General features: G+C 37.2%; 2 protein-coding genes across 3 annotated transcripts; one reads left to right on the forward strand and one right to left on the reverse strand.

Moving 5' to 3' along the window:
- Nucleotides 1-389: 389 nt before the first annotated feature.
- Nucleotides 390-3,184, reverse strand: LOC119575686 (golgin subfamily A member 6-like protein 6). The gene is made up of 3 exons (XM_037923313.1): nt 3,161-3,184; nt 2,114-2,453; nt 390-2,075 (listed from the first exon to the last, which is right to left on the reverse strand). Exons 1-3 carry the CDS (start codon nt 3,182-3,184, stop codon nt 457-459), a joined length of 1,983 nt encoding a protein of 660 aa, XP_037779241.1. The 3' UTR covers nt 390-456.
- Nucleotides 3,185-3,242: 58 nt separating this feature from the next.
- Nucleotides 3,243-17,126, forward strand: LOC119575404 (remodeling and spacing factor 1-like; the record flags this gene model as incomplete). Of its 2 annotated transcripts, none has more annotated exon segments than XM_037923001.1 (16): nt 3,243-7,282; nt 8,993-9,138; nt 9,257-9,304; nt 9,581-9,675; nt 10,182-10,330; nt 10,475-10,695; nt 11,221-11,436; nt 11,617-11,769; nt 12,122-12,505; nt 12,667-12,821; nt 13,155-13,327; nt 13,574-13,709; nt 14,007-14,142; nt 14,388-14,537; nt 14,774-14,924; nt 15,420-17,126. In XM_037923001.1, coding segments are annotated over 16 exon segments (7,609 nt in total), but the record flags the coding sequence as incomplete, so codon positions are not given.
- Nucleotides 17,127-17,500: the final 374 nt, after the last annotated feature.

Genomic DNA, 17,500 nt, shown 5'->3' on the forward strand with positions numbered 1-17,500 from the left:
TTTGCACTTTCAGATTTAATATTTTGACTCTTGCTGTGTAAGACCTTCTTTCACTTTTCTGCATTAAATAGAGCTTAAGGAGACTTCCTTCCACTTGTTCTGATTCACACTAGCTAACCTCAGACTGGTCTGCTGTCAGAATCTGACTTATTTAAAAGTTGTCCCCTTTACCTACTGATTCACAGATCTGAGTTATGTTTTTGTGCTCCTCAACGGGAGGACTTTTCTGAGATTCAAGAGGTTTAATATCTTCCACCTTTAATTTCTTCTGTGGAGGCTCATGAGTACTTTCATCTCTTGTTGGGAAACAGCTAGTGGTTTTTTCAAGGATGCAGTAATAGTATTATCAGCTGTAAGGTACTGGAGGGAGTGTTTAATAGCACGTTGAAGGACTGACAATGGTACTTACACTAGATGGCTTCTGGGACTCCTGCACTGTGCCTTTGAGTCCTTCAGTCAATTTCTCACCACTCGAAGTAGTTGCTGGCTTATCTTCAAGTTTTGGTAAAGATTCACTAACCTTGATTGAGGATTGTCTGTGTTTGGTTTGGCCACTTGAGAACTTTCCTTCTCCTCTTTCGTGGCCTCGGAACTCTTGTCCTTCTCGGGTATTCCCTTTTGCACATCAGATCCAGGTTTTGCCACACTGGGCTTGTAGCCTCCAATCAGATCTTTGCTCTCAGGCACTTCCTTTTTGGCTGTTTCTACTCCTCTCTTATGGAGTTCCTTTGCTTCCTCCTTAACTTCCTTCATTTTGTTCAACTTGTCCCACACACTCTCTTTTTTCTTAACCTCAAACTTTTCACTGAACCCAAACTTTCCTCTGTCTCTCTCTTCTTCCTGCAGATTTTTCTCTTTTTCCAATTTGTCTTTCTTTGCTTTTATATCTTCACAAAGTGAGGAGACACCAACTTCAGGCTTGACAGGCACTGGCAGAGGTGCCTTTTCTTCTGTTTTCTTTCCCTGTTCTCTTTCAGTTTTCTTTTCTTGTTCTCCTCCAGTTTTTTCTTGTTCTCTTTCAGTTTTCTTTTCTTGTTCTCTTTCAGTTTTCTTCTCTTGTTCTCCTTCAGTTTTCTTTTCTTGTTCTCTTTCAGTTTTCTTTTCTTGTTCTCTTTCAGTTTTCTTTTCTTGATCTCCTTCTATTTTCTTTACGGGTTCTCCTTCTATTTTCTTTACGGGTTCTCCTTCCGTTTTCTTTACGGGTTCTCCTTCTGTTTTCTTGTCTTGCTCCCCTGACTTCACCACAGGCTTTGTTTCCACATGAACTGTTTCCTTTTGAGTGTGAGGCAGACTGTCTTTCTTTTGTGTTTCAGTCTCCTCAGGCTTTGAGAGTCTGTTATCTTCTTCCTTTTTAATGTTCTTTTCAGCCTTATCTGTCACACTTTCTTCTTTGCTTACTTGCTTTCCTGATGATTTACTTTCTTCAACAGCTACAACCTTTTCGTCTTTTGTGTCAACCTTTCCCTTTTCAGCATCAAGTTTTGCCCTTGCCAAGTCTGCTGGTTTTTCTTCAGGCAATTTTTCATATGTTTTCACAGCTTTTGGTGTCTCCTTTGGCTTTTCCCCTTGTAAAGTTTCATCTGCTTTCTCTTCTTTTGATGTTTCTATTTTCTTTTCCACTTGTAATGTTTCCTTCGTTTTTTCCTCTTGCGAAGTTTCCTTTGTCTTCTCTTCTTTTATGATTTCCTTTGCCTTTTCCTCTTGTAAGGATGCCTTTGTGTCTTCTTCCTTTACATTCTCCTTCAATATTACTTCCTTTGGCAAATCCTTCGACTTCTCAGTTACTTCCTCTATCACCTTTTCTTTAGTTTTGTCCTTCTGCAACCTCTCTTGTACTTGGTCTTCCTGTAAGGGTTCTTTTACTTTACTTTCAGATGAATCCCTTCTTTCTTTCTCCTGTGGCTTTTCTTCAGTTTTCTCTTCAATTTTTTCTTTCTGTAATTTTGCTTCCTCTCTGTCTTCTGCTTTCAAATCATGCTTCTCTTCTTCCTTAACCTTTTCTTCTACCTTCTCCTCCACAGATTCTTTCTTCTCATCACAGATGGTTTCTGTTTTGCCCTCTGCGCAATTTCTTTCTTTATCTCATTCTCCACTCTGTCAAGTGGTTCTCCACCTTCTTCACTCACTAGTTTTGTTTTCTCTCCCTCTAGTTTCTCCTTAATCTTCTCAACTTCCACAACCTTCGGTTTGACTTTCTCTTCAGATTTGTCAATCTGGTCGTTTTCCTTGTCCTGGCCTGTATCTAGGATGGGTGAAGTTCTCCCACTGGCAACTGGAGTGGCAGCCTTGCTGTCAACAGGCGTGGGTGCTTCACTCAGTCCCATGGGTGTAGCTGTTCCACTACGACTTCCATCAACTGACATTTCTCTGCTGGCTCCCGGGGGAGTCTCTGAATCCAGTTCTGCGATGAGTGCCACAAGTTCATCTCTTGAGCTAAGGGATTTAAATACAAGCTGTAATAGGGTAATTCTTTGGAGGAAAACATAAAGACATGAAAATTAATTTACAGAAAATAGTATATATATAAATATATATATACACATTATGTGTGTACACACACACACACACACACACACACACACACGTATATATATATATATATATATATATATATATATATATATATATATATTATATATATATTATATATATAATATATATTAATATATATATAATATATATTAATATTTATATATATATAATATATATATATTAAATATATATATTATATATATATATATATATAATATATATATATATATTATATATATATATATATATATATATATATAATATATTATATATATATATATTATATATATATATATATATAATATATATATATATCATATATATCTATATAATATTATATAATATATATATATAATTATATATTATATATTATATATATATATATTATATATTATATATATATATATATATATATAGATATATATAATATATATATAATAATATATATAATATATATATAATATATATTAGATATATATATAATATATATATATATTTTATATATAATATATATATATATATATATATATATATATATATATATATATAATATACATACGTGTGTGTGTGTGTGTGTGTGTGTGTGTGTGTACACACATAATGTGTATATATATATTTATATATATACTATTTTCTGTAAATTAATTTTCATGTCTTTATGTTTTCCTCCAAAGAATTACCCTATTACAGCTTGTATTTAAATCCCTTAGCTCAAGAGATGAACTTGTGGCACTCATCGCAGAACTGGATTCAGAGACTCCCCCGGGAGCCAGCAGAGAAATGTCAGTTGATGGAAGTCGTAGTGGAACAGCTACACCCATGGGACTGAGTGAAGCACCCACGCCTGTTGACAGCAAGGCTGCCACTCCAGTTGCCAGTGGGAGAACTTCACCCATCCTAGATACAGGCCAGGACAAGGAAAACGACCAGATTGACAAATCTGAAGAGAAAGTCAAACCGAAGGTTGTGGAAGTTGAGAAGATTAAGGAGAAACTAGAGGGAGAGAAAACAAAACTAGTGAGTGAAGAAGGTGGAGAACCACTTGACAGAGTGGAGAATGAGATAAAGAAAGAAATTGCGCCAGAGGGCAAAACAGAAACCATCTGTGATGAGAAGAAAGAATCTGTGGAGGAGAAGGTAGAAGAAAAGGTTAAGGAAGAAGAGAAGCATGATTTGAAAGCAGAAGACAGAGAGGAAGCAAAATTACAGAAAGAAAAAATTGAAGAGAAAACTGAAGAAAAGCCACAGGAGAAAGAAAGAAGGGATTCATCTGAAAGTAAAGTAAAAGAACCCTTACAGGAAGACCAAGTACAAGAGAGGTTGCAGAAGGACAAAACTAAAGAAAAGGTGATAGAGGAAGTAACTGAGAAGTCGAAGGATTTGCCAAAGGAAGTAATATTGAAGGAGAATGTAAAGGAAGAAGACACAAAGGCATCCTTACAAGAGGAAAAGGCAAAGGAAATCATAAAAGAAGAGAAGACAAAGGAAACTTCGCAAGAGGAAAAAACGAAGGAAACATTACAAGTGGAAAAGAAAATAGAAACATCAAAAGAAGAGAAAGCAGATGAAACTTTACAAGGGGAAAAGCCAAAGGAGACACCAAAAGCTGTGAAAACATATGAAAAATTGCCTGAAGAAAAACCAGCAGACTTGGCAAGGGCAAAACTTGATGCTGAAAAGGGAAAGGTTGACACAAAAGACGAAAAGGTTGTAGCTGTTGAAGAAAGTAAATCATCAGGAAAGCAAGTAAGCAAAGAAGAAAGTGTGACAGATAAGGCTGAAAAGAACATTAAAAAGGAAGAAGATAACAGACTCTCAAAGCCTGAGGAGACTGAAACACAAAAGAAAGACAGTCTGCCTCACACTCAAAAGGAAACAGTTCATGTGGAAACAAAGCCTGTGGTGAAGTCAGGGGAGCAAGACAAGAAAACAGAAGGAGAACCCGTAAAGAAAACGGAAGGAGAACCCGTAAAGAAAATAGAAGGAGAACCCGTAAAGAAAATAGAAAGAGAACAAGAAAAGAAAACTGAAAGAGAACAAGAAAAAACTGGAGGAGAACAAGAAAAGAAAACTGAAAGAGAACAAGAAAAGAAAACTGAAAGAGAACAAGAAAAGAAAACTGAAGGAGAACAGGGAAAGAAAACAGAAGAAAAGGCACCTCTGCCAGTGCCTGTCAAGCCTGAAGTTGGTGTCTCCTCACTTTGTGAAGATATAAAAGCAAAGAAAGACAAATTGGAAAAAGAGAAAAATCTGCAGGAAGAAGAGAGAGACAGAGGAAAGTTTGGGTTCAGTGAAAAGTTTGAGGTTAAGAAAAAAGAGAGTGTGTGGGACAAGTTGAACAAAATGAAGGAAGTTAAGGAGGAAGCAAAGGAACTCCATAAGAGAGGAGTAGAAACAGCCAAAAAGGAAGTGCCTGAGAGCAAAGATCTGATTGGAGGCTACAAGCCCAGTGTGGCAAAACCTGGATCTGATGTGCAAAAGGGAATACCCGAGAAGGACAAGAGTTCCGAGGCCACGAAAGAGGAGAAGGAAAGTTCTCAAGTGGCCAAACCAAACACAGACAAATCCTCAATCAAGGTTAGTGAATCTTTACCAAAACTTGAAGATAAGCCAGCAACTACTTCGAGTGGTGAGAAATTGACTGAAGGACTCAAAGGCACAGTGCAGGAGTCCCAGAAGCCATCTAGTGTAAGTACCATTGTCAGTCCTTCAACCGTGCTATTAAACACTCCCTCCAGTACCTTACAAGCTGATAATACTATTACTGCATCCTTGAAAAAACCACTAGCTGTTTCTCCAACAAGAGATGAAAGTACTCATGAGCCTCCACAGAAGAAATTAAAGGTGGAAGATATTAAACCTCTTGAATCTCAGAAAAGTCCTCCCGTTGAGGAGCACAAAAACATAACTCAGATCTGTGAATCAGTAGGTAAAGGGGGACAACTTTTAAATAAGTCAGATTCTGCACCAAGCAGTACACAGTCTGAGGTTAAGCTTAGTGTGAAATCAGAAACAAGTGGAAGGAAGTCTCCTTCTACAGAAGGTAAACAAATACCTTTTGATAAAGATTCTGATAAAATAAAAAATGCTACTGAGCCATTAAAAAGTGAAAATCTAGTTGTAGATACAAAGAAAGTTCATTCTGATACAGACAAAAGTCTGTGCAAGCCAGTTCAAAATATTAAATCTGAAAGTGCAAAAGTAGATCAGGAAAAGGTAGATACAAATATTCCAAGTGCAAGTAACACATCACATTTGAAAGATGAAACTAAGAAAATCAACGAAGAAGTTAGTAAGTGCATACCAGTGTTGGAAGAAAGTAAAAGTGAAAGGCAGAAAGATTTAATTGGAGAAGAAAAAATGGAAGTGGAGCCATCCAGTTCAGACAAAGAAAGAAATACCACCAATGTATCTCCTAAAACTGACACAGGTGCTTTACCAGTAAAGGATGAAAAGATGGAGGTGGAATCATCAAGTGAGCCCAAACCTTGTGAACCTCCTGACAAAACTGGAGTTAATGATGAAAAGAAATCAACACCTGAAGACTCGAAGATGGAAGTTGATGAGGCAGTCCCAGAGGAGCAGCCATCACAGAAAGACTCAGCTAGTGAGGCAAAAATGGATGTTGACAAGAAACCAAGCGATTCAACAGATACAAACAGTGCAAAACCCATAGGACCAGAACCTGAAGTAGGGGAAGCAATCACAGAACCTGTCATGTTGGTGAAGGGGGATGGTGAAGGTGCTGCTTGTGAGGCAGGAAACCCACTGCTGGACAGTGATATTGAATGTCACACAGACTCTTCAAAGCCTTGGTGGGAGTGTTTTAGTAGAAGTGATAGTTCAGGTGATAGTGTAGGGGAAGCTGTAACAGAAGAAATAATGTATTTCTGGGGAGAGGGCAATGGTGCTGATTGTGATGCCGGAAATAATGGTGATGAAACCGAAACTAATTCTGATGCAAAGCAAGCTGACAGTGGGGGGAGTAGTGCAGCTGTTACAGCAGAAAGTCAAGGAAACCCAACACCAAGTGAAATAAAGCCCCAAAAGGAGGTTGATAGTTTAAGACCTGACAATGAAGCGAAAGTAGTTGATGGAGTTCCAGACAGTGATGAAACAAAAGTTAATGGAATAAGAACTATAGACTCAACAGAAAAGACAGAGAAAAGTTTAAGTATGACTGAAAAAACAGGGGAATTGGTTGAGAAACATAGTGTTAATGGTAAGAAAACTAAGGAGAACAGTGATGAGTGCAATGATAGAAATAAGAGTGAAGTGGATGCAGTAAATGATAAAGAGGAAGTAGTGGAGGAAAAAACTAAATCAGAATCATTTGAGAATGAAGATAAGCTTTTGACAAATGACAAAGAAGAAGAGATAGAAAATGCTGAGGAGACAAATGATACAGAAAATGTCAGCATAGAAAAAAAGGAGGTAGCAAAGGAGGATGACGAATCATCTATAAAAGAGGAAGAGAAAAAGGACAGTGAAAGTGAAGAGGAAGATGAAGAAGAATCCAAACCAGTTAAAAGAGGCCGCGGCAGGCCTTTCGGTACTCACAAAAAACGTCTGAAAGGCAGAGGAAGGCCAGTGAGGAAGGCGGCTGATGAGCAAGCCCAAGGTAGTGATGGTGAAAATGAAGAAAAGGAAGGGGAAGCAGACAATGATGCAGATGAGGACGAAGACAAATCACCAAGTAAAAAGAGAAGACAACGAGGGAAAGGGAGCACTGCACGGCCATTGCCTGATGGTGAGTTACTTCTTCCTTTTTGTATTTCTTTCTTTAGAGTTAAAGCACATCAGACTCTAAGCATAACTAATAGACTGACCAAAAATCTGGAAGGGAAATGAGTTTACATCTACTTCATGATGATATTTTCATATATATATGTATGTGTATATATATATAGAGAGAGAGATTTATTTTTGTCATATTATCTATTTATTCTTAGGTTAAATAGTAATATGTTTAATTTTTTGGACAAAAGATTCAGATATAAATATAATACTAGGTAGATTTAGTATGTGCACATTGATTTGCACATATACATATGGCTACATACTCATCATATTTTCCTCAAATACATCACTGAAATATGCTCTCCAAACCTTTAGCATTTAAAAGTTTCTAGGTATCACAATATATGATTCCATATACAATGTTGATTCATGGTAATGGTAGTTGGTGTCTGTTATGAACCCTTCACAGCTCCTTTCACCATTGCCTATGTAGTATTTAAGGCAATTACTCATTTCTCATTTCTTGCTTCTGAATGACTGATAACTAGTGTATCATATTTGATTACACTGTGGACCAATGTTCTACTATTCTTATCATGTAGCATTGTTTAATACATATAGGCTTTTTGAGGAACATTCTTTTGAAGAATTGATATACACCACAGCAGCATATAAAACTTGGATGATAAATAATATAATTATCTAGTAGATAGATCAAGGAAGTTTAAAGCCTTTTTTTCTTCTCCTTCTCCTTCTCCTTCTTTATTATAAGTATTATTTTTAAAATGACATTGTGTTTTCTCCCACCATCTTTCCATTTTCCATGCATTTTGAAAGTGTTGCTTTATTTCATTACACATTCCAGTGTTTTTGCATTACATATTCCACCCCACACTTTTTTGCATATATGCAGGAAAAATGTGTTAGTGCATCTGCTTCATTTGTAGCCTCACTCTATAAGCAAAACAGAGCACCCCTCCCCCCCCTCTTCATATGCTCTGTCCTGCATTTATAGGAGTAAAATCATATTCAAGAGAAGTGTCCTTGTACATTTATTTTTGGTCCCTCTTTGGACCACTGACCCCAGGTTGTGTCCTTGAGTTGCACACTATAAAGGCTGCAAGCTAAGCAGTCACAGTAGCTCCTTCCACCAAGCTTAAATCACAGGACCAAGCAAGGGCTCATCAAGGAGGACTCCACCAGTTGCTTTTGATCCATAGTAGTGTAAAGGTCCTCCACATGGGGAAAGAACTGCATGTATGCATGACAACTTTAAGTGCTAAATTCATTTTTATTGTTGATATATTCCTTACTTCTTTGTTTGTTTGTTTGTTTCATTATTATTGTAACAAGTAATATTTAAAGTATTTATTAGAAGGAAAATCACTTCAGAGGTGAGCACAGACAATACAAAAGAAATGTTTGGGTGGTTTCTTGATATATGCAGATGGGTTAGTCAGTCTATTATCAATTATTTATATAAAGAGTATTGTATTAGAATATCCATGGATAGTAACTCGGTGATTCAGAATCAAGCATTAAAGGAGAAATAGGGTTTTTCTCACTCAAAGTATTACTTGTCACTCGTTATATGATATATTTCAGCAGATGATTGAAAGTGTGTAGCCATGGTTTAATATTCAATGTAGGGAATTTTTTAGAAGGTACCCAAAACATGCATCCAGGTAGTAATTCAATTATAAATTTCAATTCCTTGCAGTTCCTAGACAGAGGTCAGCACGTATTGCTAAGATAAGAGAGAAAGAGGAAATGGAGAGAAGAGAGCTGGAAGCTCAACGAATGAAACAGCTGGCAGAAGAAAATCGGCTGAAGGAGCTCAAGAGGAAGGCCAGAGAAGAGAGACGAGTAAGATGGAAGCTCCTTGGTTTACTGCTAAAAGCTTTTGTTTTCTGATAAGCATTTGAGTATGAAAAGTTAGACACTTGAGTTGAGTTTAAAGATTTAAATAATTCTTTCATTCCAGTCACTAAGGGAACTGAAGAAAGGAAGGCGGGAAAGGAAAGAGAAAAAGGTAAGAGTATTTGGTTAAAGAATCAAATTAATTATCTTGCATGAATAACCTTTGATTAGAAGTACTAAATTATAATGTATGCTGCACAAAGATGCAGTATATAATATATATATATATATATATTTATATAATGATTCATTGGAAAAGTTCTGTAATATCTGTTTTCTCCTTTGCTTTTTTAGAGCTGTGATAGAGTTATAAAAGCACTAACATCAACTTTAGGCTCCCAGACTTTTATAATATTCAATTAACAAGAATGTATGATTTCCCAAACAGGATAGAGAAAAAAAGAAAAAGAAAAAGAAAAAGCGGGGAAAGAAGAAAAGAGCTCATCCAAATGATCCATGGGAAAACTCCTCGACTTCATCCAGGTAGATTTGTGTATTTTAATGTTACTCATAATTTACCTGATAACTGTGGGGATTACCTTACTCATTTTCATGTTTATGTCCTGACAGCAAGGTTGTCATACTTTTTTTTATTTTTTCTCCTCCTCGTTTTCTTCCTCCTCCTCTTCCTCTTCTTCCTCCTCCCCCCCCCTTATAAGGAAAAGGGATAGGGAGAGATGTATATGTGTGTGTATATATGTATATACATGTATATGTTCTTGACTCTAATATTTCCATTTAGATACTTCTTGTTTATGGGTCATTGCACAAGTCCTTTAAAGTTGTATTTAGTGTATAACCTGCAGTTCTCTTTGGCTTTTACTTAGGGTTGTGTATGATGAGTAAGCAATAGCAACTGTCAGAATACTGTATTTTTTATGATATTATTTTCCTTTCTTTCTTTTATAAATTGACAAAATTTGACCAGATTCTTTCATAATATTATGATTATTTTCCTAATACAAGTGTCTGATTTTTTGTTTGTTTAGTTCAAGTACTGAGGAAGAGGAAGAATATGACCTAGAAGAAGAAGAAGATGAAAATCTTGTGTTCAAGAGTGACCATGAATTTTCTCCTGAATCAGATGTCGAAGAGGCTGATGCTCAGCCAATTAAAAGAGCAAGAACAGCAAAGAAAGGTATGCAGACATCTTTCATTGATATTTGGAATTCTGCTTTTGCTTGATCAGAAATGTGGGTACATCTTTTGAGCAAACTTTTTCTTTTTGTCATTTCTAATTGACTATTGGTCTTCATTCGTACCGCTCTTCTACAAATTTCAGTCACAAGTGAAAGTGAAGTTGAGGACCAACCAGAGGAGGAAGAAGAGGACGAAGAGGAAGAGGAGGAAGACCAAACCCAATGTACAAAATGTGGCCATGATGATCATCCCGAGACCATCTTACTCTGTGACAATTGTGACGCAGGCTGGCATCTTTCCTGTCTCCGCCCACCTCTACTTAGCGTTCCCGAAGGGGACTGGATTTGCCCCTCTTGTGAACATGTAATTAATTTTATCCTTGTTTTTGGGATCATGTGAGACTGGGTTTATTTTCTTTTCTTATATATTTTGATATATTAGATATATTTTTCTTAGCTATTTGTCTCTCTCTCTCTCTCTCTCTCTCTCTCTCTCTCTCTCTCTCTCTCTCTCTCTCTATTCTCTCTCTCTCTCTCTCTCTCTCTATTCTCTCTCTCTATCTCTCTATTCTCCTCTCTCTGTCTCTCTCTTCTCACTCTCTCTGTCTCTCTCTTCTCACTCTCTCTGTCTCTCTCTTCTCACTCTCTCTGTCTCTCTCTTCTCACTCTCTCTGTCTCTCTCTTCTCACTCTCTCTTTCTCTCTCTCTTTCTCTCTCTCTCTCTCTCTCTCTCTCTCTCTCTCTCTCTCTCTCTCTCTCTCTCTCTCTCTCTCTCTCTCTCTCTCTCTCTCTCTCTCTCTCTCTCTCTCTCTCTCTCTCAAGAAAGCCTGTAGTGCATGTAAATGGTGTAAAATTTCTTCGGGAGAATTAGTTCACAATACTTTCTCAGGTTCTGCTCGTCAACAAGCTGAAAAACCTCCTAAATGAATTTGATGAGTGCCAGAAAAGGGCTCATAATGAAGAATTAAGAAGACAGAGACTTGCATATGTCAGTGTTTCAATGTCTAATGTCCTGCCTGAAGATAAGAAGAAAAAGAAGAAGCGGGCAGAGGATGGGGAAGATGATGACGAGGACGATGAGTCCGGAAGCGAAACGGATTCAGATGTAAGAATATTAGTAATTGTTTTTTTGTTTGTCTTTTGTAATATTCTATTACTATTTTTATTTTTTTTATTTTTCTGATTTTTACATTAGTATAACACTGTATGTTATAATTTTTTTTTTTTTTTTTTTTTTTGTTCAGTGTTATAAGATTTGTGAGTCACTAATACTGTTGTCCTGCAGGAATCAGACAGTGAAAGTGATGATGACAGTAGTTCATCTAGTGAGAGTTCATCGGGATCCTCAGCACCTCTCTACACTCTAAGAGCCCGCAGTGCTCGAACCTTAAGGGAACAGGTTGAGGACTTTGATGAAATGATAAATGAAGCCATCAGGGTAAGTAGTGCATCTGGCTGCATCACAGCAATCACATCACCAAAAATCAGGGCATTAGACTTACTAGAGCAGCCCCCTGGCTGCCACCTGGTAGCCTACAAGCTGCCAGGTAGTAGCTTGTAGGCTAGGCATAAGTGAACACGTGTGGGCGGTGACAAGACTGTATACCTCCTATTTGCAGTTATTTATTCTTTTTATGTATAAAAATTTTTGCTTTTCCTTGCACAGACTCCACATCATCTCTCTAGGTAGTCTACAACTCAGTGCAAGAAAAACAAAACTGTGTAACACAAACAATCAAAATACGTCTATGTTAATTTTTATTAATTTGGGTGAATACCTGTCTCCATAGGATGAAATGGAAGCAGCAGCAGGAGCAGGGAATGCGGGCAGAGGGAAAGACATTGACAACATCATCCAAGCAAATGATGAAGAGATGATGGAAACAGAAGAAGCAGTCTTGGATGAAGATGTGAAAGAGGAAGCAGAATGGGAGAGTAAAGAATGTGTGGATGGCCATGGGAAGTTAAAAGAGGGGGAAGAGGATGAAGAAAATGAGAATGAGGAAAATAAGCAAGATGAAGAGGAAGAGGGAGAAGAAGATAGGTTGAAGGAAGAAGAAGAAGAAGAAGAGGACGAGGAGGATGTTGCTCCTAAGAGAAAGAAGGCCAAACCACCACCATCATCAGATCATGATGGTAGTGGCAATGATGAGGACTATCATGAGAGTGATGAGGTAAATAGCACCAAGGCTTGATATTTGTAGTTTGTATTTCCTTACTTAATGGCCATCTGGGGATAAGTTATTACTTCGACTTTTTACACTTTTCCATTTTCTATCTTATTTCTTGTTTTTGCTTGTAAATTTATATTCTTGTTTCCTCCTTTCTTTTCCAGCAAAATGAAGAGGATTCAGACTCAGATGACATGAAAAATGTTAGAAAACGAGGGAGGAAAATGTCAAACTTAGTAGTAAAGAAGAAGCGACGGTTAACAGACTTAGATGCTGTTGATGAAGATGATGCCAGTGATGAAGATTTCATAAATACAAGGTAAGAGTTTTGGGAAGTATTACATAAGCTTACAAAGCTTGTATATGTAAATGTGGTTGTGGGTTTGGGTTGTGATTTGTTTGCAAACATTCATTGTTGTATATACATCATTGATACCTATTGTTTTACAGTTTATACAGAGTTTTCAGTGAATTCCATAAAACTAGAATCCATTTTTCTTATCCCAGAAAAGATTGCCTACCCTTAAATTCTCTTTAAGCATATTTCCACAGTTTTTGTGCATGTAATTAACAGGTAATCACTCTGTATTGTAGGGCATATTTCAAATTCTGTACATTTTATAATGCTATCTTATTTTGAAACCATAACCAGTGAGGAGGAGGAAGAGGAGACCGAGGAGTCAGTGGAATCATCATCATCTTTGGCAACGGAGGTGGAGAGTGATGACTCAGATGTTGTTGGTTCAAAAAGAAGACGTAGCAGTAGATGGGAGAACTTGCCACTGCGTCGTTCTGCTCGTAATCGACGAGGTGGAGATGATTATGGTAAGGGCTCTTCTACCTCTTTTTCACCTTTTCTGTCTGTATGTTAGAACAGTATGTTCTAATTAAACTGGTTTGATAGTAGTACGTATGAAATAGAAGTAAGATATTAAGTCATGAACTTCACTTTTATGTTGCCTATACTTGGTTGTATGTTGTGAAAAGTTGAATCAGACTTTTATTTGTTTAAGATTAATGTCTCTGTTTAACATTTGCATATTTTTTCTCTCTTTTATTACCAATAAACAGATAGTGAAATGGATGAAAGAGTTTCTAAAAAACAGAAGAATAAAAAGAAGAAGAGACGAAAACAAAGTTCCAGTGAAGAAGATGAGGATGAACTTAGTTCAGACAGTGACAGAAGTTATAGAAGGAGAAAGAAAATGTAAGTTACATGAATCAAAATGTATTTAAAAATAATGAATCAATTCCAGTTCTTAACAATATAAAAGTTTTAGGCCTAATTGAATAAACTTTCTTAACATCAATGTAGACAGTTTCATGTGAATTATAGAACTGAAGTTTATAATCCAAATAGAAACAGTAATGCACTAGCCAATTTGATTGCATTTGAACACACCAGATTATACACAACCAAATGTTAACAGGAAAATATACTCACCTGTTTTAATTTTTTATCTTTACTCTTGCTGAAAAGTATTTTTTGATATTTACAAAACAGAAGGAAGAGACCGCAGGCAAAAGTCAAAGGTCGCAGAGGTTCAAATAAAGCCAGAGGTGGAAGGAAAAATGCAAAATCTAAACAAAAACAGAAAGCTAAAGCCCCAGCAGGAGATGATAAAGAAAAGAAACCAAGAGTAAGTATCATCCATCATCCCATCATCCATCATTACTGTTTAACTTATATGTGTATTTGTTTGCTTGTTAATGTATATGGTTCTATTTATTGTTTGTTTATTTTTGCAGTTTAGCATTATTTTGTATTTAATGCAATGTAATTCATAGTTAATGAAAATTGCTGTGTGTAAGATTTTTTTATTAAATTATGTGGCATAACAAAAATTTGTTGGTTGTTAAATTAGAGGCACAAAACTCTTTACAGATAAAGTACTCAAAACCACCGAAGCCAAAAGACGAAGATCAAGAAGAAGAAACTCTGGCTCAGCGAAGAGTGACAAGAGGACGACAAGTTAACTACTATGACGCTCTCCTTATGTCAGATGAAACAGAAGAGGAAGAGGTGGGTACCAAGGTAGATTTTCATGATTTTGTTCATTGAAAAATGAATGAATGGGTGAAAGAGATTGAAAGAAGGTTCTAATTGGAAATGCTTCAGATGTAACGGATTCATACCTCCACTATTACAGTTCCTTACCTTTCCCATTTTACTTGATTTCCTGAAATAAATGTTACATTAATTGATAACAAATGACGTTGATTGTTTTTCTCATTCGCAGTTGATAATTAAACTATTATTTATTATTACAGCCCCAAAAGAAATGGAGAGGGAAGGTGATGAAAGGAGAACGTGTCCCAACAGAGAGCAGTGAATATGAAGCTTCCGATGATGAAAGAATGAAACGCCGAGGAGTCAGTGGGGGCCTTGGTCGGGGCAAAGTCATGAAGGGAGAAGAAGAGGGTTAGTTACAGCTTTCTATTTCAAGGCTGTTTAGAATCTTTTTTCTTTTTCTTTTTCTTTTTCTTTTCCTTTTTTTTCTTTCTTTCTTTTTTTCTTTCTTTTTTTCTTTCTTTCTTTCTTTCTTTCTTTCTTTCTTTCTTTCTTTCTTTTCTACTGTTATCATCATCATCATTTATGTTGTTGTTTTTACAACACATCATTATCATTTTTTATTATTGTTGTGAGTCTTAGCATTATTATTATAAAAGTGAGGCTGATGTTGGGAAATAAAAAAAAATTAATTAGAGGTTATTAATGAAAAATGGAAGTTGACATTGGTTTTAAATACAACTTTACAATTAATCACATTTTGTTGTTATATTTCTAGAAGTGGAAGGCGTGTTCAATGAAAATTTGTTTTCCTGTAAGTCAGAAAATAGTTTTGCCTCTTTTTTTTTTATTCCAGTTGAAGAGAATAAGTCAAAATTAAAGCATTCCCACTTTCTTTTATTCCAGATGAGGAGAATAAGTCAAATAAAGGAAAAAAGAAAAGAGGTCGACCAAAGAAGGATGAATTAATTGGAAAGCCTTCTCCAACTAGACCATCCACGATCCAACCTACACCAGTTACTACTGTAGCATCAGCAACATTGGTACCCTCTGCTCCAGCAGTTCCATCTGCTCAAGCAGCTCCAGCTGTTCCAGCTGTCCCAGCTGTACCATCTGTACCATCTATACCATCTGTACCTGCTGCACCTGCTGCTGCCTCTCCTATTCACCACACGCCAGAACCTGTGGCATCTGGCACCCCACCTCCTACAAACCCAGCTACTTTACAAACTAACACAGCTTTGCCAACTACCATAGCAGTTTCTGCAAACATTGTTGCTGCAGCTATGGGAAGCAATGCAGCTCCAGTTAATTTAGGAAATAATAGTCCTGGTCATCAACAACCTTTAGGTAAATGGTCTCCTCATTTGTCTGGTGTCAGTGGTGCTCCGGGGACACCTCCTAGGTCAGGGATGGGTCCCTCTCCTGGTGCAGGAACACCACCAACCCTCCCTGGTTTGTCTGGGGCTCCTGTTACAGCTTCACCACCACCACCCTACAGATCCTCACCTTTGCCATTAACCCCTAGTGGACCAGGATTACCTCCTGGTAGCACAGCACCTAGTAATATGCCCCCAGTTGGACCCCCTACATCAACAGTGGTTCACTCACCAGGTTATCCACCATACAGACCTTCAGAACACTTCCCAGCTCATCCAGCCTTCTCTGGATATCCTCCACCTGGCAGACATTCTCCTAATCCACATGGGGTACCATCAAGACACCCAGCACATTTACCACCTGGACATTCTCTTCCTCGCATGTCTGCTGGTGCATACGCCCCCCCACCACACCCTAGTGGTCCAGGTCCATATCCCCCAAGAGGTGTGCCCCCTCACCCAGGCGTATTGCGAGGACCACCACATGACTTATACAGACCACCACCATCTGGTCACCCTGGTCATGGATCACCAAGTCATCCTGGCCATCCCCATCTTGTGATGAAATCTAGCTATCCTGGTTTAGAACCATTACCCTATGCTGGATCCCCTGGCCCGAGTCCAGGTCCCATTGGGCTTCACCAGGGAGCCCAGGGTTCACCAGCTCGGCAGTCACCCAGTGATGACAGCAAGGACGAAAGTCTGTCATCTAAAGGGCCTGGGGAATTCAGTAGTGGCTTAATGTCCTACTTTTCTAGCCAGCGTGATGATGATGTTGAGTAATGTGGATCATTTCAGCTTAGAATGGCAACTCTTCTCGGCAGTTTCATGGAGGACATGTATTTACTCCCTAATATTTTTGTATTCTCATTTTTGTAAGGTCTCGAGCAATGGCGCATATTTCATGTTTCATGTTGACTTATTCTCATTCATAATGGGTACTGACAGCAGTAACAAAATTTATTCTGTGCATCTTACTTTCCTGATCAGATTTATGAATTTTGTTGTTTTTGGGTTGAAGCACAAATTGGGTTCGTGCTGTTGTGGTTTTGAGACCAGACATTTTACCTGAAGTAAATTATTAGTAAAGTGCAGAGATATTTTAGATATGATTTTTTTGTGTCTTGTATGTGTTGTAGTGCTGTACATAGGAAGCTTTTTGTATTTCCTTCAAAGGATTCTGTAAAATAATGTGCAAAGTTACAAAGCTATAATAAAACTAGGAGATAACACAGAGTTTCTTTGCATTTTATCCCAACAGAAAACACTAATGGTTTATAGTTTAGCATGATTTTTGTTTATTTGCTTGTTTTGGTAGTCACTTTTTTGTGTTATAAAGGTATAACCCAAGGAGAGGAATGTAGCTATATAAGTAAAAATATAAGATCAACACAGAAATCTTATATGTTCACTAATAATACAAAAGAGCAAAAAGGATGTAAAAGAATTCTAAAGTTGGGAGGCTGTTCAGTCATAGGAAGTTCTTCAATATGATGAACACATGTTTATATATAGTGCATAAAAAGTATCAGTTCAATGTTTTTATTTGCCTGTAAGGAAATTTGCTCTACCATTTTTTTTTTGTTTTTAATGTTCAGTGGTCTGACC

The sequence above is a fragment of the Penaeus monodon genome, chromosome 7 (genome assembly GCF_015228065.2).
Source record: "Penaeus monodon isolate SGIC_2016 chromosome 7, NSTDA_Pmon_1, whole genome shotgun sequence".
NCBI lineage: Eukaryota > Metazoa > Arthropoda > Malacostraca > Decapoda > Penaeidae > Penaeus > Penaeus monodon.